This window comes from Phascolarctos cinereus, unplaced genomic scaffold (genome assembly GCF_003287225.1).
Source record: "Phascolarctos cinereus isolate Bilbo 61053 unplaced genomic scaffold, phaCin_HiC Scaffold_2;HRSCAF=192, whole genome shotgun sequence".
Taxonomy (NCBI): Eukaryota; Metazoa; Chordata; class Mammalia; order Diprotodontia; family Phascolarctidae; genus Phascolarctos; species Phascolarctos cinereus.
The window spans coordinates 281695131-281722910 of NW_027555625.1; the positions used below are offsets into that span (position 1 = coordinate 281695131).

The 27780-nt window shown below is 34.6% G+C and overlaps 1 protein-coding gene and 1 long non-coding RNA gene across 7 annotated transcripts in view; one reads left to right on the plus strand and one right to left on the minus strand.

Moving 5' to 3' along the window:
• Positions 1–2662: 2662 nt before the first annotated feature.
• Positions 2663–27780, minus strand: part of TENT4B (terminal nucleotidyltransferase 4B) — a 59042-nt gene continuing 33924 nt past the window's right edge. For 4 of the 6 annotated variants that reach the window (XM_078150081.1, XM_078150080.1, XM_078150079.1 and 1 more), the window contains 9 exons: positions 19891–20011; positions 18367–18474; positions 16299–16427; positions 14840–15053; positions 13696–13822; positions 13500–13603; positions 13214–13401; positions 10940–11104; positions 3937–9122 (listed from right to left, as the gene is read on the minus strand). In XM_078150081.1, coding sequence (XP_078006207.1) covers positions 8946–9122; positions 10940–11104; positions 13214–13401; positions 13500–13603; positions 13696–13822; positions 14840–15053; positions 16299–16427; positions 18367–18474; positions 19891–20011 — 1333 coding nt within the window. In that variant the 3' untranslated portion in view covers positions 3937–8945. Of the gene's footprint in view, positions 3040–3936; positions 9123–10939; positions 11105–13213; positions 13402–13499; positions 13604–13695; positions 13823–14839; positions 15054–16298; positions 16428–18366; positions 18475–19890; positions 20012–27780 lie in introns of those variants that run through there. The other 2 variants (XM_020985143.2, XM_020985144.2) reach the window with 2 other exon arrangements.
• LOC144455906 (uncharacterized) lies at positions 9448–13707 on the plus strand. The gene is made up of 2 exons (XR_013484753.1): positions 9448–9705; positions 13153–13707. It is a non-coding gene; the product is annotated as an uncharacterized LOC144455906 (long non-coding RNA).

Below are 27780 nucleotides of genomic sequence, written 5' to 3' on the forward strand. Positions count from 1 at the left end.
GAGAAATCAAGAAGAGGGACAGTTTCAAGGAGAAGATAATAAGGAGTTCTATTTTGGGGAGGTTCAATGTGATATACCTCTGGGACTGGAGCATAATAGAGATGACTGGATGTGTAAATTTGGAAGTCATCTGCGTGGAGATGTTAGACCCAGAGGACCTAATGAAAGCACTGCTCATTGAGAGAAAAGAAAGCCCTAAGGTTCACCCATACATAGAAGCAAGTCATGGATAATAACCCGGCAAGGGAAACTGAGTACTACCCAGACAGGAGGGAGAATCAGGAGAAAACAGTATTACAAAAACCTAGGAAGAAGAATGGCTAACACTATCAAATGTTGCAGAGACATTAAAAAAAAGGGGGGTGGGGGAGATATGGATTGGAAAAAGATCGTTGGATTTAGCAATTAAGAAATCACTAAATCGCTGGGAGTTTGGGGGGAAGATAAGCTCCATTTTGAACAAATTGAGCTTTAGCTGCCTATGGAGTAACCTGGAGATGTTAAGCAATCAGTTGGTAAAGGATCACAGATTTAGAGCTAGAAAGACCTTTAAAGGTCATCTAGTTTAGCCTCCTAAGTTTTACAAATGAAGAAACTGAGGGCCTAGAGGTTTCCATTTACCCAACGTCTCAAAAGTAGCAAAGGGCAGAGAATGGATTCAAACCCAGGTCCACCAATTCCAAATCCAGTCAGCTTCCCTATTACATTATATGATACTGGACAGGAGTTCCGGAAAACATTAGGGCTAGAGAGATAGATTTGTGAGTCAACTGAACAGAGATAACCAAATCCATCAATGAAACCCAGGGCAAAGATTGGAGGGAGACATGGTTAGGGGGCAGGAGATAATTTAGTAAAAGAGATTGAGTAACTAGTCAGAAGAAGCAGGACACTGTTGGTCTTCGGTTGGTTGGTTGTTTTTTGTTTTTTAAAGCAGAGGAAATAGAGAGTAATCCAACAGAAGGTGGTTGACAGTGTCAAAACTGCCAAGAAGTCAAGGATGAGGACAGAGAAAAGGCCATTCAATTTTGCAATTAAAACAGTAATCTTGCAAAAGTTCTGGTTTCAGTAAGGTGATGAGAACAAAAACCAGACTGCAAGGGAATGAGAAGTGAGTGGAAGAAGAGCAAGTGAGGGCAAGGAGTAGATACAAGCAATATAAATGACTTTTCCAGAATAGAGTAAGAAAGAAAAATAAGGTAAATTTCTCCTGAAAACAGGCTTGATTTCACTGTGTCTAAAAGCCCAAGATGTTCTGATACATTTTTTCCTTTGCTACAACTGAGCATTACTTCTCTCTCTTACTCCCTCCCCCTCCAGGTTTGGTCAACAGAGGCTAATCTTCTCAACTTCCTTATCCAATGGGCTGGCTTCTGGCTCTTGGCCTAATTCTTTCTTTTGCCACTATTAAATTTGCTTATCTATCCTATGTTGGCATAGAGAGATTTTTTTAAAGAAGGTATTGATTTCATTACAATCATGCAAAAGAATGTGTAGGTACTATGAAATGCAAGAAAATAAGCCAAGTGACTTCTCCATCATTTAAAGGATCCTTTCTTCTGATTTACACACACACACAGAGTCCTTAGAAATAAATAGTGCTAAGAAAAGTATTAACAACTTCACAGGGATTACGAGTTTCAGAAAACTTTAGAAATATTGCTAGTGTTAGCAATGTATCATACCTATACCCTAACAAAAATATCAAATGACACAAAAGCAGATCCAACAACTTTCAAAAGTAGCCTATTAGTTCAAACAAGTTTGTCTTTAAAAATAAAAGACAGCAAAAAAAAAATCTAAACTTGTTGAACTCTGACCTCTAGTAGGTAAGTGCATTGGAACAATACTTTATAACTTTTGGTCATATGTGAATGACTTGTTTTAATCCATTTTCTCTTCACTATCCAGTTAAGGTTTCAGTTTGCCAAATCAATCAAAGCCAGGGAGACCAGGTTTAAGCTAAAAGTATATTATATTCACAAAATCTCATAGTTGGAAGGGGCCTCAAAGTTTATCTTAGTCCTGAAAAGGAATGTCTTCTATACCCTCAACAAGTAGTATATTAACGATGGCATGTAGTTATACTTGACAGTTACAAAGTCTAACAGTTTGGAGATTATTTACTGTTCCATTCCATTAGGTTGAATAATCAAGGATTGTATTATTCATAACTGCTCATTTGTAACTTATACATATCATTGTGGAAAACCATCTTGGTCAGCTTGATTTAGCTACTTCTATGTTAAAGGTGTTAGGGGTTTTTTTTTATGACCATTCAAATAGTAAATATTAAAAGTTATCATACTCCTGCATTTTAAAGCAGAGATCAAGTTGTGTTAGTTCATTAATAACTAATGTAGGGGTATTGGCTATGGTTCTTAGCTACTACTGATTCTGCACAAAGTGCTGGTAGCTTAATGCATATACGAATCCCAATTTCTGTAGACTTAAACAACGGTGGGAGCACCCTAAAGCTCTATTTTTTAAAAAAGGCTGAAAATGTTATAGATATGTTAACTTCTAAATGCTAGGCAAATTATAACCCATGAGAATAATAACTACAGAATATCATGATTTGCAGAACAGACAAGAGGAAAAATAGGGGGAAACAGCTACCAAATTTTACACAAAGGTTCAGAACAGATGCTTGAAAACTGAATGAAAGCACAGAGCCTTTATTGGATCACAGATTATGAATAAGAAAATGGGTGGTACCACTGAGGACAAATTTGCATAGAAATGCAATTTATAAAATTCTCAAGGTAAACAATTTGTATCTTTGAAGAAACTGTAGTTAGCTTTAAAAAGTTTCCAGACAAGATGTGCAATTCCTTCATGATATTCATAATTGCTGCCCAATTAAATGACCTCAGGAAATGTTGAACTTTAGCAAATCATTTGTATTAAATCTCTTGCTGCGGTGGATTCCTCAGTGTCTCGCTGCAGTTGTAACTAGATAAAACTTGGAAGCTTTCAGGATGATTCAAACCTCCAACACTTCACAGGAGTCTGCATTTCTTAGAACTGAAGGCAACACTAATCAGAGAAGGAAATAAGCAAAAAGTATTGATTAAAATCCAAACTTGCCAAGTGTGTGTACATTCAATGAAATATTCAACTATAATAGCGTTTTCTGGATGCTCCTTCACCAATTCTGATACCAGAAGACAGCTTTGAATAGTCACACTTTATTCTTGTACCTCTGGCATTTAACCTCAAACAAGGCTGAAGTTATCAAGGGAAATGAGTTACTTTGAATTTTGTAGCCAATATTCTCTGGGTCAGGAGTATAGGACTTAAAATTTTAAAGGGCCTCCAAATTTAATGTATGTAAAAATTACAGACGAGAAAGCAGTTCTGAATTTTAAATCCTGAGGTCAGAAGGTAAAGACAAAGTGATTTAATGCAACTAAATGAAGAAGAAAACTATGACAAAGATCTAAAAGTAATCAAACCCTTACCATCACATGGAAACCCCAAAATAAGGTGAACATGACTTTCAACCTAAAGAATTTGGCAGATAATCAATAAGCTCCCTCTCCCTTTAAAAGTACTGAGCTAGGACTTTCACATTAATTAGCTCTCCCCAAGGGTACCAAAATGCTTACCTGTCTAATTCCTTAATTTCATGTAAGACTCATCCCTGATTGGTAAGAATTTAATAAAATTGCTATCTTCAGAGATATTTTCTCCTAGTGAAGTCCTCTCTTCCCATTTTGTGAGAGACTTTGCATTATACTACCACTTCCTATACTTTATTACTTGTAACTACCCACAAAGACTTATAGTATGTTTAGGACACAGGAATAAAGCGAGCACGAATATAACTACGATTTAAAAATTTCATCCAGCCATCTGATAATGGCCTCCCCACCACCACCACCCTTTACGTCATACCACATGGAAACGGATTCAACAAAAAGTAGCAAAGGCTATGGATCTGCAAGGATTTTATTTGACATTTTAGGTCTTGAGATGAATACAGACATACAGATAATCACTTGAAATAGAATCTTTGACTTAGATACACAAATTAAGAGGACACCTAGTTTTCATACTACCCCCAGTAAAGTACCTGTTTGGGACTCATTCACACAGCTACAACTTCTCTTAGCAAATTACAGACAAGCCCATGCTTGCTGAAGCAACAACAGCAAGCAGACCACTCACTGTCACTAGCATTTTAGTTCTTCCTATAGCTCTAGGTCAGAGGTATTGGACCATGGGCAATACTAAGGCACGCACTTTAAAGTACAAACCTTAAAAGCCAAAATGCTTTAAAAAGGAGAGCAGGGAAAACAAAATATCAGACATCACTAAAAGAATTTTTAGTATTTGATATTAGGCCATAGGTCTTTTATCCAGACCAGCCTATAAAAATAAGGCTTTCTAGCTAATAACAGTTTTGACCTATACTTGGATCACTCTCTCTGACGGAAGAAAAATTCAATTAATCTGTTGAGGTTTGAAGGTAAGTTGAAAGCTTATAAGATCTAGCTCAGACAACAGTATTAAAGACATTTAATACTATTAATAAGAAGAAAAGACATCACAGAGAAACAAAGTTTGTTAACCATGTTAAGTAACGTTCACAGTGAAATCTGGCTTGTTCCTTGGTTATATGTTAAATCAAACAGCATATTACAATTTTAAACACTTATTTTCCACAAAACTTCCATTTCTGTTAGACTGAAGAGTGATCTAAATCTCAAAGTAAAGGTTTAGAACCTGAGGAAAAGCAAACACAGTATTTTCAATGAAACACTTATCATACAAATATTTGTTTTGATATTTATGCTACATTATTACTGAAATGTTTCATTAAATCAATTACTTCACTGACAAAAACTGCAATGCAAAAATTTAATTTGACTTTTTCTACTCAGTTAAACTTGCACCAGCCATTCATAAAATCCTGGCTAATAATGTTACATAAATTATATAAATCAATCAGGAAAACATTGCTTTCCTCTCATACACAGTTTACAGAGCTGGTCAATGAGAGGAAAGAGCAAGTTTTTCTGGTTGTTGCTTTAACCATTTTTATTATTTATCAGTTTGGAAATATGAAATTATTAGAAGAAAAAATCTGCCATTAATTTTCTAAAATTTAGTTCTGAAACATCCATTTCCCTAGGAACAATTCCCTAGTTAATAACTGAATTCCCCCCCTTATTTGTTAATATCAAAATGATTAAAAAACCAATAGCATGCTATAATTGAAGGCAACCATAAGTTTCCAACTGTGGATCAAATTTAAAGCAATTAACAGGATATCATCATAAATAACAAAAATTCCAACAAAACTTACAGAAACCTATTAATGATGGTTTCTGAACATTTCAACACAACCATCAATAGAATTACCCTGATCATCCTAGTTATAAAGGCTCTTGCAAAGAACAAATCACAGCACTATGGTTCTGCTATTTACATGTCACATTAATTTGATAACCCAACACTAGTTCATAGGTTAGTAGGGAAGTGTAACACTTACCATTAGTGGGGCTAGGGGTGGGGGTGGAGGTAGGGGTGGGAAGAAAACCCATTGTGATACAAAACCCCAAAGGAAAGAGAAAAAAGAAAAAGTCTTCTTTGCCCATGCTTTGCTCTGATGAACTGTGAAGACTCAGCTGAGGAAAAATGGAGCCCAAGCAAATGACAGCCTAAATCTCAGGAGCAGGCTCACAGAGGAGCAAGCAAATAGAAAACAAATCAAAGAGGCACAAACAGACATTCAACCCTTTGGGAGGGTTCAAAGACAGCTAGATATAAAACCAGTAGGTTTTATAGCTCTAATACTACAATAGAAACCAAATGCGATATATCTCTCCAAAGCAAAACACCTGGTCTCTTCATCCTTTGCAAATACTGACACTTTAACTGATTTTTTAAAAGTGTATAAACAGCCTTTAAGCAATATCAAAATATAATCATTCAGAATCTATATTTATAATTTTTGATGCTTCAGCACTTCAAAGAACCATTATCTCATTTCTATTAAAATTTTAAAAGCAGCTACACACATATGAAACACAAACACAACCAACAAAAATAAACTTCGACATAGACAAGAATAATTCATAAATATCCAGTTCTACAATACTACAAAGGAAAATGTTTCAAAGATGCTGATGAACTACAATACTTAGATGAAACATTTATTTTTTCAGTCACAAAATCTGCACAAAGTATTAAACTCAAAAGGAATTAGACGGGAGTCAAATACAGAGATGAAATGTACAAGACAAATGAGCAGGCAAACTAAAAGTTCTTGAAAGTATTTTACTTCAGATTGAAAAATGAACAGTTCAACTGTCCTAGTTAAATAAAGATTTGCAAGATATACAGTATTTACGAATACAATGCTGGTCATTTGAGGAAATGTAACACACACCTCAATTTTCCTTCATGCTTTTTTTTTGTCTTTTAGAAAGATACTGTTTACCAAAAAGAAACTTGAGCAGTCCAGGAAAAGCGATTTTTCCAATAAATTTATGAAAACCATAAATTGAGGCAAACCTAAGATTCCCAATGGAATCAAGATTATCTTCCCGCTACCACCACCTTAAAACAATCACATGCTTATTGGAACACTAATACCTGCACCCTAAGAGTACATTTGCTTTCAACAATGAGGGTGATTCTTTAAAACACAAAAACAAAACAACAACAACAAAAAAAGTCAGTGTGGCCAATGCAACACAGATCTTTGCAAGTTTTATATATCTGAAACAGTTTGCTAATAGCAGCTAATACTGGATTATATAATTTTATAAATAATTTCTCCCTAAGCAGTAAACAAAAGTCTACACATTCACAATAATCTAAAAAACAAAATAAATACTGTGATTATGCATAATGTGGTATGACTTGAACTAGTTTCTATAAACAAAAGCTCAACATCTTGTTGATAAAAATTAGTTGATCTCAACAAAATATGAATCTAAAATTTAAAACATTGTCAAATTAACATCATATTTAAAACTCTTATACTGTTTATACAAGTAAGTGTTATGAGTTTCCATCTTTTGGAACGTATTTTTCCTTTTTGAAGTAAAACACTAGCATATTGAAATATTGATTTCAGTAATGACATTGGTTTTGGTCATATTTTAGCATTATTTTATTTAAAAAGTTGTTGCACTAATAGTGTCCATTACTGTCTGGTTGGTCTGGTATTTTGTAACTGTATATAAAAGAAAAATTTAAAAGCCTATATATATATATATATATATATATACATATATATATATATATATGCGCGCATGTGTGTGTGTGCATGTATATATGTGTGTGTGTGTATATATATATATACATATACATATATATATATACATATACATATATATATATACACACACACGTAAGATGAATACATATACATATATATGCATATAAAAGATCCTCATCGCAGGAATGGCTTCATTTAATAGAGCCATATACACTGACGATGAATGTAGAAGCGCTTTTCCCTTCCAAGGAAGCATTTAACATTCTATTATGTTCAATTTTCCCCAGCTCAGTTTCAAACTCAGCATGCGGTGAATAACAGAATTTTACATCTCGTTTGCACTCAAGGCATTCAACTGACCACAACCTAAATTTACAGTATGATTAAATAAGCCAATGTTTAAAAAAGTTTTAATTAAAGGTAACAATTCAGTGAAAGGGTAGGATAAAGAATGGGATGACAAGAAGTGTTTGGTCTTAATAAGGCAATACGAAATATGTCCTTTATCAAAGACCATTTAATTTTTAAAGATAAACAATACCAAAAGCATAAGGTGGAGTATAAGAAAATAGTTTTATAAGTATGATTTCATTAAAGCTTAAACAGTTATTCTCTCCCACAGAAGTTTAGCATGAATTTAAAAAGAAGAAAGAATGAGAAAAACAAGTACACGCGAGCACAAAGGTTAAAGAAGCTGGCATGCAAATGTTTGTAGAACTCGAGCTGAGGTGTTTTTTTTTCCTTTTACTGCAACAAGAATGGACAACATTCAGGTGGCTTTTTTTTTCTTTTTTAGGAAGAAAAAAAAGACTGCAAAGAAAAACAAAGTAGTGTAATTGCCCATTGCCAAAGACAACGGTACTAAACAGTTGCAAGTTAATTATCAGAGATGACTATAGTTTTTTCAGTGTTTTCACAAAAATACATAGTACACATTTTACAAAATAAAATAAACTTCATTTGCCACCATAAATCTTTTCTTTTTAGAGGAAAAACTTTTGCAGCAGATCATAAGTATTCTATTAATTCATTTCAATGCTGAGGAAAACAAATTCTGAGTAACAGAACTAATCACGTTCCTACATATGGATGTTAAGATGACAATTCAGATTATTTTTCAAACTAATCCTGAGAAAATTCTGTTTACAATTTAAACAGTAATGTTATGTAAAAAGTATTAACAAATCCACTATTACAAATGTCAATTTCCTATAATATGGTCTTCTATATATACACACAATAAAATGGTAAATATATGCAAAAATAATAAAAAAAATCATGCACAAATCACTTTCACCTTTTAAATCTGGTTTTCCCACAAAATACATTTTTTCTCCTTCCCCCTCCTTTTAAACTTTTAGTTTTTGTCTATACCACCCCCTACACACACTGAATACTACCCCTACAATTCAGCATAAAGCTGATGGGATATATTTATTTTACATTCAAGCTTTTAAATCTTAAAATGACCCTGTTATATAGCATATGACTTATCAAATGAGCAGCCTTTTTTTTTCCTTTTTGTTTGCTTTTTGTTTTTGTAGTTGTCTTCATGATCCATTCCGTGGCGAGCTGGGAAAAAAATGCAGTTGCTAATCAACGTCTGAACAGTCTGAAGCTCCTGAATGAATCCCAGGAGTTGCTATCAAACTATCCTGTAGCATGAGATCATTGCACACAGAAGAACAGTCAATCATAAAATTGGTAACTATCTACAAAGGTCTGAAAGGGCTGCGTCCCTCTTGTGTTTCCTCTTTTTGCCATGGTAATACTGATTATTTGATTTGCCTTGATGCTGTTTGTTTGTCATCAAGGTGCCATGGCTTGTTTGAGTTGTACCTTGGAAGCCTTTGCTGGAAGAACGAAATAACCTTGCTGATCCATGCTGCAGAAAGGAGAAAAAAAATCATCAATATTATATATTAAGACAGAAAATAGTCCTAAATATCAATGCATGTTTAAATAATAGTAATGATTATCATCATTATTAAAAAAAAATTTTTAACAGTTGCTATGTCTTCAGAAAGAGTTAAACCTGATTATAAGATGCTATAATAGTGATCACTTAATATTACATTAATTTGATGTGTTTAAAACTTCAATATCCAACCTTCATTAGAGAAGCACTTCAGGCAAATAACAAATTATTCAAGTGCCTTCCTAATAATGTGTTACTTATGCTAATATTAAAATTCCTCCCTGATCACATGTTAACAGTAGAGGACCACCAGACAACAGCAGAAGAAACAAATGAGATTTAAATTATATTGTGTACTCCCCTTCATTGTGTGTGGATATATAAGGGACAGGGCAGGAAAGCAATGAAGAACAGAATACGGAATACTCTATATATTTGTCCTGTCACATAAGGCCAATGATTTGACTAATTTTGCTGACCTACATTTTTTCTCAGGAAACATTCTCTAGTTGGGAGGATGGTGAAGAAGGATTATATTCAGAAATGAATGGTAGGTAAGAACAAAAAGCATCAACAAAAACAAGAAGTTAAGAGTTGACCAAACTTTAAAAATTTCTTATCATACCTCATTTATCTGACAATGTCCAAAATTAAGGTGTTTTATACACACACACACTGACACTGTTCTTCCTATTTCACCTAGTATAGCAGTCACTCACAGACCCAATCCCACTGCAGATAAGCATCAGAACTTTCACCTGTTCCATTTTTGACCTGGACTGGTTTGTCCCTCCCTAGGCAGCCTGCTGACCACTCCCAGGAGTTCACCATACTGACATCAGACTTAGCTTAGTTAATATCTCAGAACTCCCAAGCTCAGGCAACCCACCAGCCTCAGCCTCCCCCAGCAGCAGGGATTACAAGCACATGCCACCACGCCTGGCCAGAGTTCTTTTAAATAATCTTTATGACACTTATAAAGTGTCTGTCTTCTTTAACAAAGTACAGTTTGAATAATATTCAATTTTTAAATAAGTCTGAGAAATTAGGAACATTTTTTACTGTACTGTAATGTAACACAGTGATACCTTTAGATGTTGAAAAAAGTACTTCTGTGCTTTTACTTCTTGTGTCTAACTTTATAGTTTTCTATTTCCTTTGTCAGCAGTTGTTTCTTGCTGACAATAGTCTCTCCTTGTTGTCATGTTACTGTATACAGAAAACAACTTTTTTTTTCATTTTGATTCACTATTCATGGACACACAGCAATTTTTAGATAACTAAAAGACTTGATTGAAGTACAACTGTTTAGCTATGGCTTTTAACAAGTCAAAGGTAACATTAATCAACCACTCTTGGCTAACAACAGTTTGTTCGATTCAGAGCACAGCACTCAAATAGAGTGCTTCATATCAACAACACACAAAACTCCAAAGCACCCAAGAGGTTATATACAAACCATGTTACAGAAAATGTTATGGTAATTAGCATTGCTTTGAAGCATTATGTTAGCCTTTCTATAAAAATGAATGACCCATTTAAGGTACTAAATTTACATATAAATTGTGTTGATTTGAAAAGAACTGTCATCAGGGAGAGTCTTATTAGGTACCCACTGTACTATGGAATTTTCTATATTGACAGAATAAATGTATTCCTGACTAATAATTTTCTTTAAATAGGCTATTTAAATAATTCATATTTTTCATATTTAACATTAAAATATTCCTTCAAAATATGCTGCACTAAAGATGAATAATGATTAGAATAGAAATTTCACACACCTGAGATTTGTTAGTGCTATTGGCTGAATTAGGAGCTTGGTTGTTTTGTATTTTCCCTCCTGACTGGGAGGATTCCAAAGATACTTCTTGTGATCCCACCCTGTTCACAGTAGACTGACGACAAATCAGCTGCTTAGATGTTTTGCATGGCGTTGCATCAGAATCCTTAACACAAATCACACACTAGTCAGAATATGTAATAGTTAAAATGTTCAATATCAGGAGAAAATAATAAAATAATTACCACAACAACAAATATCTTTTTGACTAAATGAATTCTTTTAAAAGTTAAAGAAATCTAAAAAATTCCTAGAACAGATAAGACTTTTTTTAAAAGAAAACTTAATTTTTGTCTCTAAATTTAACTACTGAGTTTGAGGTACTTACAAGTAGCTAAAAGGGCTCCTTTTCATTTTCAAACATAATTAAAACCATATTCAATACTTAGCTTCTGTTGCTTCCCCTCAAGTGGAGCTTCAAAAGTCAGTATTTTAATTTTTTTCATTTACAGATGTTTCATTACAGTTGTTAACTGGACTAAAAATTAGGATGACAGGATCAAAGATTTAAAGCTAGAAGAAATCTTACAGGCCATTTATTTAATCTAGCCTCCTCATTTAACACTGGAAAACTAAAGCTCATGAAGGCTAAGTAACTCATATATGGTCACAGAGTTAGTAAGCATCAGAGACAGCATTTAAACCCAGTATTCCTGACTCAAAGTACAGACACTATACCCATGCTGTCTCTCAGAAGACTCTAGTTCTAGTTCTGGCTCTATCACTAACAATCTGTATGACTTAAGACAAGTCATTGGACCTAGATTTATTATATATAAAATGATGGGGTTGAACCAGATAATTGCGAAGGCTCCTTAAATGATTAAAAATTTTTAGTTGATGCCTAAATGGCTATAAAACTGTACACACCTTTTGACCCAGCAATACTAGTAGGCTTCTATCCCAAAGAGATCAAAGAAAAAGGAAAGGGGCCTATATGTACAAATATATTTTAGAGCAGCTCGTTTTGTGATGACAAAGAATTGGAAATTGAGAGGATGTCCATCAACTGGAGAATGGCTGAACAAGTTGTGGTATATGATTTTGATGGAATACTATTGTGCTATATAAAATGATGAGCAGGATGCTCTCAGGGAAAAAAACAGGAAAGACTTACATGAACTGATGCAAAGTGAAGTGAGCAGAGCCAGAACACTATACACAGTAACTACAATGTTGTATGATGACCAACTATGGATGACTTAGCTATTCTCAGCAACACAAAGATTGAAGACAATTCCAAAGAACTCATGGTGAAAAATGCTATCCACCTCAGAAAAAGAACTGATGGGAGTCTGAATGCTAATCAAAGCATATTATTTTTTACTTTCTTTCTTTTTGTCATGACTTTTTCGGTCTGTGTTTTCTTTCACAACATGACTAATATGGAAATGTTTCGCATGACTGCATATATATAAAACCTATATCAAATTGTTGTCTTCTCAATAAGGGTGAACGGAAGGTGTAGGGGGGAAAGAATTTGGAACTCAGAATTTTTTAAAGCAAATGTTAAAAACTGTTTTTATATTTGGGAAAAAAATTTTTTTAAAGAAAAACAAATTCAGTTATTCAGACCTATTAGTGTGAACTTCAATGTGTATGGGCTCCATATTACTGTCTCAGTGTATGCACCTGGTTTCTGTGCAGCTCAGTTCTACTCTTTCTTCTTTCTTTTTCCTTCCTGTCTTCCCTGTAAGCCCTATACTCTCACCCCTATTGACAGTCACAGATTTACACAATCCCTCATTTTTCTGTTTTTTGGCTGCCCTACTTTCTCTCACAAGAATCTCTGACTTCACCCTGAGACTTCTGTGTTTCACAGAATTTCAGAGGGAGCAGAAAACATGCTAATGGATCTTAAGTATGCAGATTTATATATATACACAAACTGCATCATTTGCTGACTAGCTCATTTTTTAATCAATGGAAATATCACTCATTTTGATTTACTTAGTAGTGTTTTTATATCCTCTGTAAAGTTCAAATACTTATTAACTGGGAAAAGTTTATACCTCACTTAAATGAGTGCAAATTTAATGGTCTTAAAGAAAACTATTAAACAAGTAGAACACCAATAACTAATCAACAAAGTAATTTAATAAATACCTAGATATTATTCATTAATCAAAAGATGAATTAACTTTAAATTTTCAGATACAGTTGGTTCAACAGAAGAACTTCTAATTCCAAAACAGATTGATTTTTAAATACTTACAACATCACTAGAACTGGACTGCGTGGCAGAAGAGGAAGACACTGGACCTGATGAAGAGTTTGAAGAGTGTTTACTAAGAGATTCCGAAGTTTTACTTCTACATTTTCCCAGGGATTCATTCTCTTCAGATAGATTATTGTTACATTTATCTAACTGTTGATTATCTACTATCAAGGTAACACCGTTTCCTGAAAGAGTGGTAAGAAATTGGAAAACGTTTCTTCCCATAAATATGCAAAATGTATAAGAGTCCATGTAAGATTAAATAAATACAGGAAAATCTTACCATTGCATGAAGGTTCAGGTCTATTCTGCAAGCCCCACTGCTTTGATATCCAGTCTCTATAGGTAGCCACTTCATCTGTCACTCTAATTATCCTACCTAATATGCTGCAAATGTTTAAAAAAGAAAAATATATTAGGATATAAAAACACCAGACTCATGAGTTGATTTGATCCACTGATTTTAATTAAACTTTTACCTTTCGGTTTCATTGTTGGGATAGTATTTTGCTATTGGTGATACTGCATGACTCAAAACCACATATGCATAATCAAAAGCCTGTTTCACTTGCATGGCACCATATGAACTCCTTCCAACATCATTACCTTAAAAATAAATGCATACATAAATGTAGTAAAGTTTACCATTTCTTTGACTTGAAATTATAAAATTTTAAATTATATTTCATCTCACAGCACATTAGCTAGAACCTCATACAAAATTTTGGCTACCTCCTTTTACAAATGATTCCATACCAAACCTCTCAATATAGCTATCACACATCCAGTACTTATTTTTAAGGCATCTTCAGATGACTTAAAGGTAGCTTTGCCAAAAAAGATTATATCATACATAAAAAAACACAAGCCAAAAGGAACTGAGCCATAGTTTCCTTCAAAGTTCTAACACTATTAGCATTTCTAATTTCTAAATTTCTTCTCCACTTTCCCAAAGGGTAAAAGAACAGAGCTAAATCAGAAACTGAAATTTCTACTGGCATATAGCCTGAACAGAATTCTAGATGATTAGTTAAGTTTCCTAAAGTATATCTACCTCTTTTAAACTTCACTAGTGAGGAGTACTCCTCTTCATTCATTGTCAAAATGTCTAAGAAAAAATGACTGTAAACTTTTCAAATAATGACCAATATAAAAACTGGATATAAACAAATATAACACTGAAAATCTAAGGGAAAAGGTACTTTGTTAGTACTTTTCAAGATGATGCTCAATTAATGAAGGCAAAAACAAACTAGACAAAAACAATGACATGAGAGAACAAAACTATCTCCAACCCATTAATCAAGATTAATTCAGCCATTAACTATCTCCAAACTAATTATACATTAAAGGTATAATATCAAGGTCCTAGTTGAAATCTTGTTAGATGCAATGGAAGACATGTAAGCCTTAGAAAAAGGTTATCAAATGTATCACACACACATACATCACATAGTGAATGCTTCTTTTTGACCGACAAAGGTGAATATAGGATCTTCTCCAAACTCATATGGTAGTTATTCTCTTGGTTTATCTCAATAGGCAAGCTATTTCAAGTTACAATAAACCGACTGGACAATGTGCTTTCTATGGATTCCCATAGATCTAACGTGACTTTAATACCTGGCTGTAAGGGGTCTTCAATATATAGCATTGATGGCCGGTAGCCATCCAACATATTTTTCTGCACTTCATCTTTGGCCACATATGAACCACCATCCTTTATCCGGATGCCAGTCTTGAGATAATTGAAGTGACGTCCATACAACTCAAAAAATTCTATTAAGAGAACACCATAGTTGGTATTGGGTATGCAAGCATCTTCCCTGGGATGCAGCTGGAGAGAGGGAAAAAAGAACAAATTTTATTGATTCTTCCTTGGAGTCTAAGAAACAAGAAATACTACCTCTATTTATGGAATTTTAAAAGAATATTTATTAAGTACCACAAGGTACTGTATTAGAAACTGGGGAAGATACAAAAATTATATAAGACATAGCTCATATCCTTATAAAGGACCCTGTCTTCATAGAGTTTATAGTCTAATGGGAGTGTAACATATACACACAGATATAATAATATGCCACGATAAGATAAAAATGTAGAACAAAATGCTATGTGAAATCAGAGGAGAATGAGGCTATTTGTTACCAACAGGGGCGATCAGAGAATTCTTCCCATAAGAAATGATATTTAGGTTGGGCTTTAAAAGCAAAGAGGAGGCTTTAGGAGCAAAGATGCAAGTTATTTCAGAAACTGCATAAGCAGAGGCATGAAGACACAAGAGTACAAGCCATATTCTGCAGGCTGAGTCCAATTTGGGTTGAGGCTCAAAATGCAAGAAGTATTAAGAAAATCTGAATTTGAGAGAATTTCTAAATGGAGTACATACATTAACTACAAAGACAACCCTGCACACTAAGGTCATCCTAAGCACTGTAGCAACCACAGGTGTCATATCGCAGGGGCAGAGATTTGGCTGCTGAGTATCACAGCGGCCATGAATGCTAGGAACATGTTCTAAAACAGCCAGAACCATAAATACTGGAAAGTCAGGTTACCACCATATATTAATGGCGTGCAGTTGTCATGAGCTGGTCGTGTGATCAGAAACACTGAACTAGGACCACATTAGTTTACATCCTAAATACAACAAAATGTTTACAATACTTATTCTTCTTGTCTGGAGTGTCCTAACTCAAATACCTAAGTCTTATATAATTAGAAAGAGTTGTACATTACTTTGTGGCCAGAATATGCTCTGATAGTAGTAAAAAACTATGTAAGCATAAAAAAAAAAGAACCTAAATTTTATGGAGACTCATATAATTGGCACATATATATTACTAAATTTATAAAAATCAGACCATATTTATGAGTGGCAAAGTGGTCCAATGAAAATAATCAAATACCTACAAACTGATACAGGACTAAATATAGAAAACTAATAATACTCATCTTAAAGAATAATCATGCCATTTGAAGTGGTTTAACAATAATTAATTAGAACTTAATTTTTAAAAAATGTAAGTATGTATGAAATTATAATGTATACTGGGATAGTATGTTCCATATCACTCACCTGAAGAAAACTGACTGCCATTAAAAAGAGACTATAAGAACCAATTCCACCTGTGAACACTTCGTTAAGGTCTCTCTGTAATAAGAACTGCTTCAATACTAAAACCAGGTAAGGTAATACAGGATATTTCTGAAAAAAAGAAAGTTATATTTTAATTAATTCCTATAAAAACCTTAAGAACTCTGGGAATGACCAAAGAACAAAGTAGGTTCAATCAATTACCTGTAAGAGTGCCTACTGTAGAAGAATGCACTGTGTTTGGCACTACCCCTGACAAAATTTGGTGAAATGATTTATAAAGAATTTTACTTTACATCTTTAAATAAAGATTTTCTCTTTAAGCCATAATTTTAAAAGATGGAGATATTTCAATATACATCATAGAGAATGCAAGTTAAGTGCTTCGTATTTGGTGACTCTTATTTGATAACATCACTACTTGATGATATGCTTTTAGTAAAGCATAAACCCACACAAGAGTAAATTTCCAAGCGTCCCAAAACACTGAATTGGGCAAGTTTCAAGGAGCTGCTTCACTTTGGTTACAGTCAATCACAGAATCCCAAACGCAAAAAGGCAATTTTTAAAATTATGATATATTAAAACTTTAAAATAATCCTGTTGTACTCAACAGGCAAACCCAGATTTTAGCCACCCTGAATTGCAAAAATAAGCTGTAGAAACATAAAAGATAAATAGAATTAAAAAACAAAAAAGAAGAGCTGTTGAAGGCTAATGAAGAAGAACAACCCAAAGGTTTAACTTAAATGGCACAAAAGTACATAAAGTACACAAACGCTAAGAAGAGGAAATTGACAAATTCTTCTCCAAAAAGAACCAAGGAAAATGGACTCAAAGCTATCACAAGAAAAAAAAAAAGGTTGAAATAAATGTGTTGTGGCTTGGGAATTAAATTCTGGAATAGGTTAATAAGATAAAAAAGAACATGGAATTTGGTGTGATAAGTTCTGGGTTCCAGTACTAGATATGACATATTATTGTGTTACAGTAGGCAAAAATCGATTTTTCTGACATTCAGTATCTTCATTTGTAAAATGGAGATACCCAATAAAGACATCCCTTTGTAAATTATAAAAAGCTTTATATAATAAATAGATACCATCCAAAAGGAATGGTGTAAGCATCTACCTCCCTGAAGGCAAGGGAATATAGAGCACATAACTCCTTTGACCCCCTTCCAACTCATTTTCCACATCAAGAGAGAATCAAGGTGGAGTAATTAATTAGTAATTTACACATTGATTTAACAAGCATTGATTTAAGCACATATTATTTGCTAAATGATGAAATGCAAAGGTAAAACAAAAGTTTCTGCCCTTGAGGAACATCTGTCTATTCCCTAGGGAGCATCAACTTATACAAAAGTAAATATAAAATATAAACATAAATTAATTTTAATGAAAAGATAACACTGACATCTAGGGACAGGGACTGTCACAGAAGGTCTCTTGGAGGGCATGACACTTGAGCAAGCCTTAAAATCAGCTAAAGATTCCAAGACACAGAAATGAGGAGGGAGAATATTACAGGAAGGATGAACAGCTTGTGCAGAAGCATAGGGTATAGGAGATGGAATATCTTATAAGGGGAACAAGCAAGTAGGTCCCTTTGCAAAGAATGTAGAGGGTATGAGAAGAAGTAAATAAATTGTTTAGGGCTTTTATTATAGAAGTAAGAGGGAGCTAATGAAGCTTCTTGAGCAGGGGATGGCATGACCAGACCTGTGGAGTCATATAAGAGGACTGACCAGAGAAGGAAGATGTTGGAGTTTATCGCAATTGTCCAGAGGAGAGGTGATAAGGACTTCAGCTTCAAAGAAAAAAAAACTGTTCTGGAGAATGAACTATGAAACTAGGACAGTTTGGCAGCAAGATCTACTTGAGTTAACAGTTTCAGTATTTAACATAAAGAGAAAACAAAACCATTTCTGCTGAATACCATAATGGAATCCTTTTTAAAAATTACATTCTTGACACATCTTTACCGTAAGCTACACTCAAATCAAAAGTAATTTTCTGAACACATATTCCCAATAATATTCTCTAACCTTGGTAAAATCTTTGATAAGTTGGGCAGCTTTCACTCCATTCTGTACATTAAAGCTGATGTCAACTTTTACTTCAGTGAATGAATCTGTTAGCTTAATAATGGGTACCTAGAGAGACATAAAAGTATAATTAAATAGTTGAACTTCCGGTAAAGGAGGAAAGCAGGATGGAGTTAAAGGTTAAAAGACTGAACATATGGACAAAATTTATAGTTAAAAGTTATCTTATTTCATAGTTTACAGATTATAGACACTAGATATTTAGGCCAAGTTATACTTTTCCCTCAAACTTATCATTGTTTCAATCCTTTGTTAGTCAATAAACATTTGTTAAGCACCTACTATGTACCAGGCACTGTGCTAAACACCAAGGACACAAAAAGAGGCAAAAAACAGTGCCCCTGCCCTCATGGAGCTCACAATCTAATGAGGGAGACAGCAAACAAACAAATATGGACAAATAAGCTATATACAGGACAAATAGGAAGTAAATAGAAACTAGAGGAGTTGGGAAAGGCTTTCTGTAGAAGATGGGATTTTAATCCTTATAGTAATCCATCCTTTAAAACACAGATACATGATAGGAGCCCTTGTTAAAATTCCCATCTTGAGGTCATTATGTTTCTAATTTATTGTCAAGTATTTTTGTGTGCCTACTATGGGCAAGAAACTTTTTATTCTTATATTACTGATGTGATTCCAGTAAGAAAACATATTGGACTTTTTCACTGGAATCATAAGCTTCATATTGAAGCCATTTAAAAAAGCCCATTTCTAACACTTGGGAAACTGAGTATTATATTAAAGTAACAACTTAAAAGATAACCTAGAGCAAAAGGTCTATGAAAATGAATGAAAATTTCACTAATGAAAAGTGGGAGAAGATAAAAAAAATCTGAGAATGAGAGCTTATTTCCTAATATTAGACAGTTTAAAGATTCCCACAAAATGGAAACAGACTCTCATTTTTGCCCCATCAGCTACACAATATTTAGGGCAGAGAAACTTGACTACAGCCACTTATTAATCTCTACTAATCTCCCCCAAAAGAAAAATTACAGGTGTCTTGCTTTAAGAAAACCCAGCTTTCTAATGGAGATAATTTATTTTGTATTTATATCATTATACTTATTATAAAATTATAAAAGGTTTCACTTCAGGTTTTTGTGTTAAGTATTCTCACTTTTGATGCATTTATAGTACAATTTGGTTTCCAAAACTTCAATTTATACACAACTTTTAAAAAAAATGTGAAATACATTAGTTTATACACTAGCATCTTGAACTAATTCAAGCAGTTCTCAAAAGTTTTGGTCTCAAGATCCTTTTATGTACCTAAAAATTACCAAGGACTTTAAAGGGCTATTAATAGCTAATAACTACAGACATGTACTGTATTCACTGTTAAAACACTTTAGTATTGCTATTGGGAATTACTGCCATGGGGACCTATGCTCTGAGGACCAGGGGTGCTCTCAAAATTCAGAGAGTCCAAAGAAGTAGAGCCATTGAGGGAGGACTTACAGTAGCTTTGTCGAGTACTTTCACAGAATCCTCATCTGCAACCTTATGTTTTCGAAGAGCCTCTTCTAGAGTCCACAGGGGTAAATTCTCCCATTTCCCAAATACCACAAGATCAATGTCACTAAATAGATGAGATAAAATGTTGAAGAAAAAAAATCTGTTTTAATTCACATTCAAGCATTCAGACTATAAATTATTCCAATTTAAATTTAAATAATTTAAAATTCCAGGAAGACATAGAAAACTCTTAAAACTATACCCAAAATTAAGTGCAGTAAGCTACTTGGTAAGAACCAGGTTTTTTTGTTTGTATGTTTGTTTGTTTTTAGAGGATAGTGAGTTGACTTTAATGCTTTTTTCTCAAAATTATTTTTATAGAAATTGAGACTCGGATGTTCTTTAAAAATGAAAGCAGAAGTCTTATCACCTCTCCTCTGGACAATTGTGATAAACTCCAACATCTTCCTTCTCCGGTCAGTCCTCTTATATGACTGCACAGGTCTGGTCATGCCATCCCCTGCTCAAGAAGCTTCATTAGCTCCCTCTTACTTCTATAATAAAAGACCTAAACAATCTTCAAAAAACCTAGTCTCATAAACTTCCTTTTAAAGTTAGTTTTACAATGATTCTCACTTAGATTCTACACAAATAAAAATATTAGTAAAGGTCCAATTTTGCAGAACATAGACAATATTCACATTGCATACTACCATAGGAGAAAAAAAAAAGGTGAACTGGAATGGCCTTGTACACTCTCACCCTTTAGGGGTAAAAAAAAAAAAAAAGGTAGTTTTGGGAAAGAGACCTGGAGGGGCTGAGCAGTCTGTCTTCTACTCCCTCCTTTCCACATCTTGTGGCAGCAAGTACTCCCAACTCAAAGCAACAATCCTGACTAACACCTTTATGCTAATAGCCTATGAATTGGCAAGGTCCTGTTTAGGAGATTGCAGATATAAATCAGGGCCCTGGGAAAACTATCTCGTCAAAGAAACAAGGATCAAGGAAATTCCTGAAGGCCTGGGACAGCTTCCTTTTGCTCTTTAGATCCCCAGTGCCTAACAAAGTACATGGCACACTTAATAAAGGATTGTGAAATTGAAAGTCAGTCACACTCTCTGGAAGAGTGAAGGTTTTAAAGGCATGGGAGCAAGGAATTCCGCAGTCCTAGAAATAGTAACTGTTGGAGTAGAGCCCTAGTAACACACAAGATCACTTACCCCCAAAGAATATTTAGTTCTGCAATATAAGCAAGAATATTTTATTATAATTCCACTAGCTTCTCAGCAAGTCTATTAATTATCATTTTTGTGAATTTTATAGGAAGTTATTCATTTTAGTACTTTCCAGTTGGCATGCCAGCTGCTAAAAATTAATGCCATTTACAATGTTTTCATTCTCTTTTTATTCAAAAGTTTCTTATACAATGATTATCTCATTTTTAGAAAGATGAAAATGAAATTATTTTCTATTTTAACATAATTTAACTCAATCTGACCAATACTTATTAAACATTTACCATGAGCAATGGACTGGGATATAATCTAAGATACAAGCTAAAAGAAGAATGTGAAATATTTCCTTCTCTGCATAAATTTAACAAACATTTATCATGCACCTTACTGTATGTTAGACTTTATGCTAAACATTGGGAATAAAATCCAAAGACAAAAAAAAAAACCCAGTCTCTTCACTTAAGAAGCTTACATTTTACTAGAGGATCCAACATGAATACAGATAGAAAACAAAAACTAATTGGAGAAGGAAGAAAACATTAACTGCTGAGGTAGGTGGTCAGGCAAGACTTCACAGAGCGAGTACCACCTTAGTTAATTCTCCTAGGCATCTGAGAAGTGAAGATGAGGAAAAGTGAATTCAGGGCATGGAGGCATTTGGGCAAATACAAGAGAAACAGCTAGTCTGGCTGGAATGTTAACTATATAAAGGTGAATATATATAACATATAACCAAAAGATAGATTAGAGCCATAGAGTAAAAAGCCTTCTGTGCTGGGATAAGGAATTTATTTAAAAGGCAATGTTATTTAAAAGGCAATACTACCTTAGAGCACATAAGTCAAATGGTCAGATTATGCTAATATTTTGGCTGCTATTTGGAAGAAAATGAAAGCCAGTAGGCTAATAAAGAGATTACGAGGTAAGTGATAATGAGGGCCTGAAATAAAGTGGTTTAGTGGCGGGAAGGGGAAAGATTCAAAAGATAGCATGGAGGTAGAACTGACAATACTGAACTGACTGAATGAACAGGGCCACAGGACCACAGGTTTAGGGGTGGAAAGGAGTTTAAAGTTAACTAAGTCCTCCTCCCTCATTTAAGCATGAAGAAAAACTGGAGTTCAGAAGGGCTACGTGACTAGCCCAGGGACATACAGTCAAGTTATCTGAAGCAAGACTCCAAATCCAGCACCCTCCTATCCATTATACCCTGGAGATCAAAGAAGGAAAATTCAAAATGATCCCAAGGTTATGAATCTGAGAGACTGAAAGGATGATAGTGTTCTGCCAACACATATAAGGACATTTGGAGGAGGAGGAGGAGGAGGAGGAAGGTTTTAGAGGAAAGGTGAGTTCCACTGTGTACATGCTGAGTTTGAGATTCCTATGGGACAACAAAGTGAAAACTTCAAGCAGATAAGTTAGGTTTTTTTTAACTTCTTCACAAAGGAGGCAGTTCTTTGGTTCACATCCAAAGGGAAAAGATCTAAAGAAGAAGCTAAGCTGAATAAGAAGAAAGGTGTTATAGTTATATGGAGGGATCTGAACTTTTGAAGGTCTGAAACTTAATTTGAGGAGTAGAAATCTGAGAGAACTTAAGTAAAAGTTGAAGGAGTACAACTTGGGCTGAAGAAGAAGGAATCAGACTGAAGAAGAAGTCAATCATAAAGTAAGCTAAGTTTTTTTTTAATTTATTTATTTTGATTTATCAACAATCACTTCCATAAACTTTTGAGTTTTAAATTTTTTTCCCCCTCTCTCCTCAAGATGGCGCACAATATGATATAGGCTATACATACACATTCTTATTAAACATATTTTCACATTAGTGATGTTGTAAGTAAGAATTAGAACCAATAGGAAGAACCACAAGAAAGAGAAAATAAAACAAAACAGAAGAAAAAAATAGCAAATAGTATGCTTTGATCTGCATTCAAACTCCATAGTTTGTTCTTTGGATGTGGATAGCATTTTCCATCATGAGACCTTTGGAGATGTCTTAGATCCTTGCATTGTTGAGAAGGGTTAAGTCTATCAACGTTAGTCATCACACAATGTGGCTGTGACTGTGTACAACATTCTCCTGGTTCTGCTCACTTCACACAGCATCAGTCCATACAAGTCTTTCCAGGTTTTTCTGAGGTCCCCCCTGCTCATCATTTCTTACAGCACAATAGTAATTCTATCAAAATCATACACCACAACTTGTTCAGCCATTCCCCAATTGATGGGCATCCCCTTGATTTCTAATCCTTTGCCACCACAAAAAGAGCTGCTATAAATATTTGTATACATGTTGGTCCTTTTCCCATTTGTATGATCTCTTTGGGATACAACCCTAGAAGTGCTATTGCTGAGTAAAAGGGTATGCATGTTTTTATAGCTCTTTGGACACAGCTCCAGATTGCCCTCCAAAATGGTTGGATCATTTCACAACTCCCCCAACAACACATTAGTGTTCCAATTCTCCCACATCTTCTCCAACATTTATCATTTTCCTGTTTTGTCATGTTGGCCAATCTGATAGGTGTGATGTAGTGTAGTACCTCAGAGTTGTTTTGATTTGTATTTCTTCAATCAATAGTGATTTAGAGCATTTTTTCATATGACTACAGATGGCTTTAATTTCTTCATCTGAAACTGCCTACTTGTATCCTTTGACCATCTATCAATTGGGTAATAACTTATATTCTTATAAATTTGACTTAATTCTCTATATATTTTAGAAATGAGGCCCTTATCAGAGACACTGGTTGTAAAAATTCTATCCCAATTTTCTACTTTCCTTCTAATCTTGGTTGCGTTGGCTTTGTGCAAAAACTTTTCAATTTAATGTAATTAAAATTATCCATTTTGCATTTCATAATGTTCTCTATCTCCTGTTTGGTCATGAGTTCTCCATAAATCTGATGGGTAAACTATTCCTTGTTCTCCCAGTTTGTAAGCTACGTTTTTAAAAAGGAAAATAGGATAAAGCAAAAACAAATGGGTAAAACAAATTAAGAAAGTAGAGAGAAAGGGAGGTATCTGCCAAGTTGTTGAAATAAAGACAGAGGGGCAGCTAGGTGGTGCAGTGCATAGAGCACCGGCCCTGAAGTCAGGAGGACCTGAGTACAAATCCGGCCTCAGATCAAACACTTGATACTTACTAACTGTGTGACCCTGGGCAAGTCACTTAACCCCAAATGCCTTAAAAAAAAAAAGAAAAAGAAAAACAAGAAATAAAGACAGGGAGGTTGGGTATGGTTGTCAAGTTAAGAAGTAAAAATATAGAGTCTTAATAACACATGAGTTTATAAAATAAGGCTGAGGATCACACAGTATGGAAAGCATTGAGTTTTGAAGTAATTTGCACTGAGTAAAAAATGTTTATATTCCTGCCCCAGCCAAGGAACTGTTATATGTATTAAGAGAGCAGCCCAGCCATTCTTCTAGAAGAGAAGGTTGAATGTGGGCTTAAAAACTCACCACTTTCTAGATTATCAGAAGCAATAAAGTACTTCTAAATAAATATATGCATACATAGATGGGTAGACAAATAAATTATAAAGGTTCCATTTCCAAGATATTTAATGATTCAAAATTTATCTGAATAAGAGTCATTCCCCAACTTATGAATGGTCAAAAGATATGAATGGGCAGATCTCAAAGGAAGAATCTAAGCTATCAACAATCTTGTGGAAAAAATGTTCCAAATCATGAGTAATTAGGAAAACACAAATTAAAGCAACTCTGAGGTTCCATTCAACAGATTAGCAGAGTTAACAAAAAAGAAAAATGACAAATGGTGGGGTTGTGGGAAAACAGGCACACTGATGCGCTGTTGGAGCTGTAAAATGGTCCTGCCATTCTAGAAAGTAATTCCAAATTTTATAGCAGCTCTCTTTTGTAGTGGCAAAGAATTAGAAACTAAGATGGTACCTATCAATTGGGGAACAGCTAAACAAATTATGGAATATGAATGTAATGGAATACTATATGCAAGAAATGGCAAAAAGGACAGGTTAAGAGAGACCTGAAATGACGCATAGTGAAGTGAGCAGAACCAGAACAATTTACATAATGGCAACAACACCTTAAAACAAACAACCTTATAGACCTGAGAACTCCAATCAAATGCAATGACCAAGCAGTATTCCAGAGGACCAATGATGAAGGCTACTCCCTGTCAGAGATGAGATGAACTCAAGATGCAGAATAAGACATTTTGGACATGGCCAATGCAGGAATTTACTTTGCTTGACTAAACTTGACTAAGGTTCTGTTTTTCTTTTTCTTTTTAAAAATGCAAGGAGAGTGAAAGAGGTGGAAGGAAGAGAAAATGAATGCTTGTAAATTTTAAAATGGGGCCACCAGGTGGCACAGTGGATAGAGTGCCAGGCCTGAAGTCAGGAAGACTAATCTTCCTGAGTTCAAATCAGGCCTCAGACACTTACTAGCTGTGTGATCCTGGGCAAGGCATTTTAACACTGTTTGCCTCAGTTACTCATCTGGGAAATGAGCTGCAGAAGGAAATGGTAAATCACTCTAGTTTCTTTCTCAAGAAAACTCCAAATGGGATCACAAAGAGTCAGACATGACTGAAAAGAATGAACAACAATTTTTTTAAAGCAAAATAAAATAAAAGTTACATTAGAAAAAGACCACTATAAGCTTGTAGCTAAAAGTAAATTTGAGGCTCCTTCTAGAACCAGATGCTCTGAGGAAGAAGCAGCAGCTCTGTTCCAAGGAATGTGATGGGAATCCACAGATTTTGTCAGGTGGGAAATCATCCATTAAGGATCAGAAGAAAAGAATAGTGGTGGTTGGTGAGTCATCTGCTCCTGAATGCTGAAGCAGCAATTTGATAAGCGAAAAGTCTAGCACTTTCCTCAGGGCACGTAGGAAAAGAGTAAAAGAGAATCTAAGATTTGTCAAAATGGATGACTATTATCCTAGTGGTTCATACAGGCACAATGACACTGCTAAAACAAACCTAGAAAGCACTGCCAAAGGTTAGAAAATCTTAGGGGAAAAAAAAAAAGAAAATCTTAGGCAAGAATCTGAAGACTATAGGAGCAAAGGCAGTATTTTTCATCACTAGTACCCGCTGACAATCAGAAATGCAAACTAGACAAACTTATTTGGGAAGTGAACGTCTGACTAAAAAGATGATGAATGAGAATAAGATTTGGATTGCTGGATCCAAGCTTAAAATATAGGAATGAAAGACTACTGGCCTGTGATGAAGTACACAGAAAACCAAGATAAAGATGGACTTGCCTGGTGTCTTGCAAATCTAATAAAAGGGCTCTAGATTGAAAAGGCTGGGCTAGAAATAGGAGGTGGAAGTGGAGGTGGGAGGGATAGAACTTTCTGCTCATCAAACTAGATAATAGAAAGTAACTACAAAGTAGGAAGAAGAGCAGTTGAGACAGTAGATCACAGAAGCCAGAGCCAAAACATAAGGCTTCAAAAGTCTATATGCAAAAATGCACAACATTGAAGCAACAAGGAAAACTAGTGATCCTAATACAAGCAGGCAAATGGGATCCCATAAGTATCACTGAGGTTCAGAATGAGACCTATGACTGGAATATGGTTCTATATTCAGTTCCTGCTCAGTTGGTTTTCAGTTGTGTCTGACTCTTCGTGACCCCATTTGAGGTTTTCTTGGCAAAGATATTGGATTGGTTTACTAATTCCTTCTCCATTCCATTTTCCAGATGGGGAAAATACGGCAAATACGGTTAAGTGACTTGTCCAGGGTCAAACAGCTAATAAGTGTATGAGGTCACATTTGAACCCAGAAAGACAAGTCTTCCTGACTCCAAACCCAGCACTCTGTGTCCACTGTGCCACCTAGCTGCCTGTTCTGTATGGGTATACCTTATACAAAAGAAATAGGATAGGAATGAAGAGGATAAATGTGTTGGGGGGAGTGGAAGATGGGAGTGGAAAAGCACGGAATATCCACAGAATAGAACCATGGCAGAATGCACTGGGGTAAAGATTAGAAGAGGGAGAAATAGAAGCATTTTGTCATTGGTATATACTACAGTACACTTAGAAAGAGGAAATATATGATAAATTTGGAAAACAAGGATGGTACAGAAGATTTATATAGCTCTGAAAGGGAATTTCAATTATGCAGACATCTGCTAGAGCTCTCATTCTTCCAAAAGGTGAGCAGCTAATAACTTCCTCATTTAATTTAATGATAATTTCATTCTTTCAAAAAAGTATAGAAACCAACAATGCCCCTGTACCAGGTACCTCTTTCCCTCTTTTCCCTCTCTGCCTTGCTTTTTATGTGTTTTCTCCTTCCCCCATTGGAATGTAAGCTTGAGAACAGGGATAGTCCTTCCTTCTGCTTGTATTTATATTTCTAGCTCTTAGTACAGTGACAGACACATAGTAAGCACTTAATAAATTTAATTAATTGTTAATTGTTAATAAATAAAATTGTTAATAAATTAACAAATACTTGTTGACTTATTTGTTAACTGATTTCAGGGGTTAAAATAATGAAAACTTTGTGAAAAAGTAACCTCATAGAGTTTGAAAGAAAGAAAAATACAGACATAATTTGACATGCTTACTAAATTTTTAGAAAGCAGATTCCAAAGGATTCAGAGGAAAGATGGACAGGATACCACAAACTGAGGAAATTAAATCA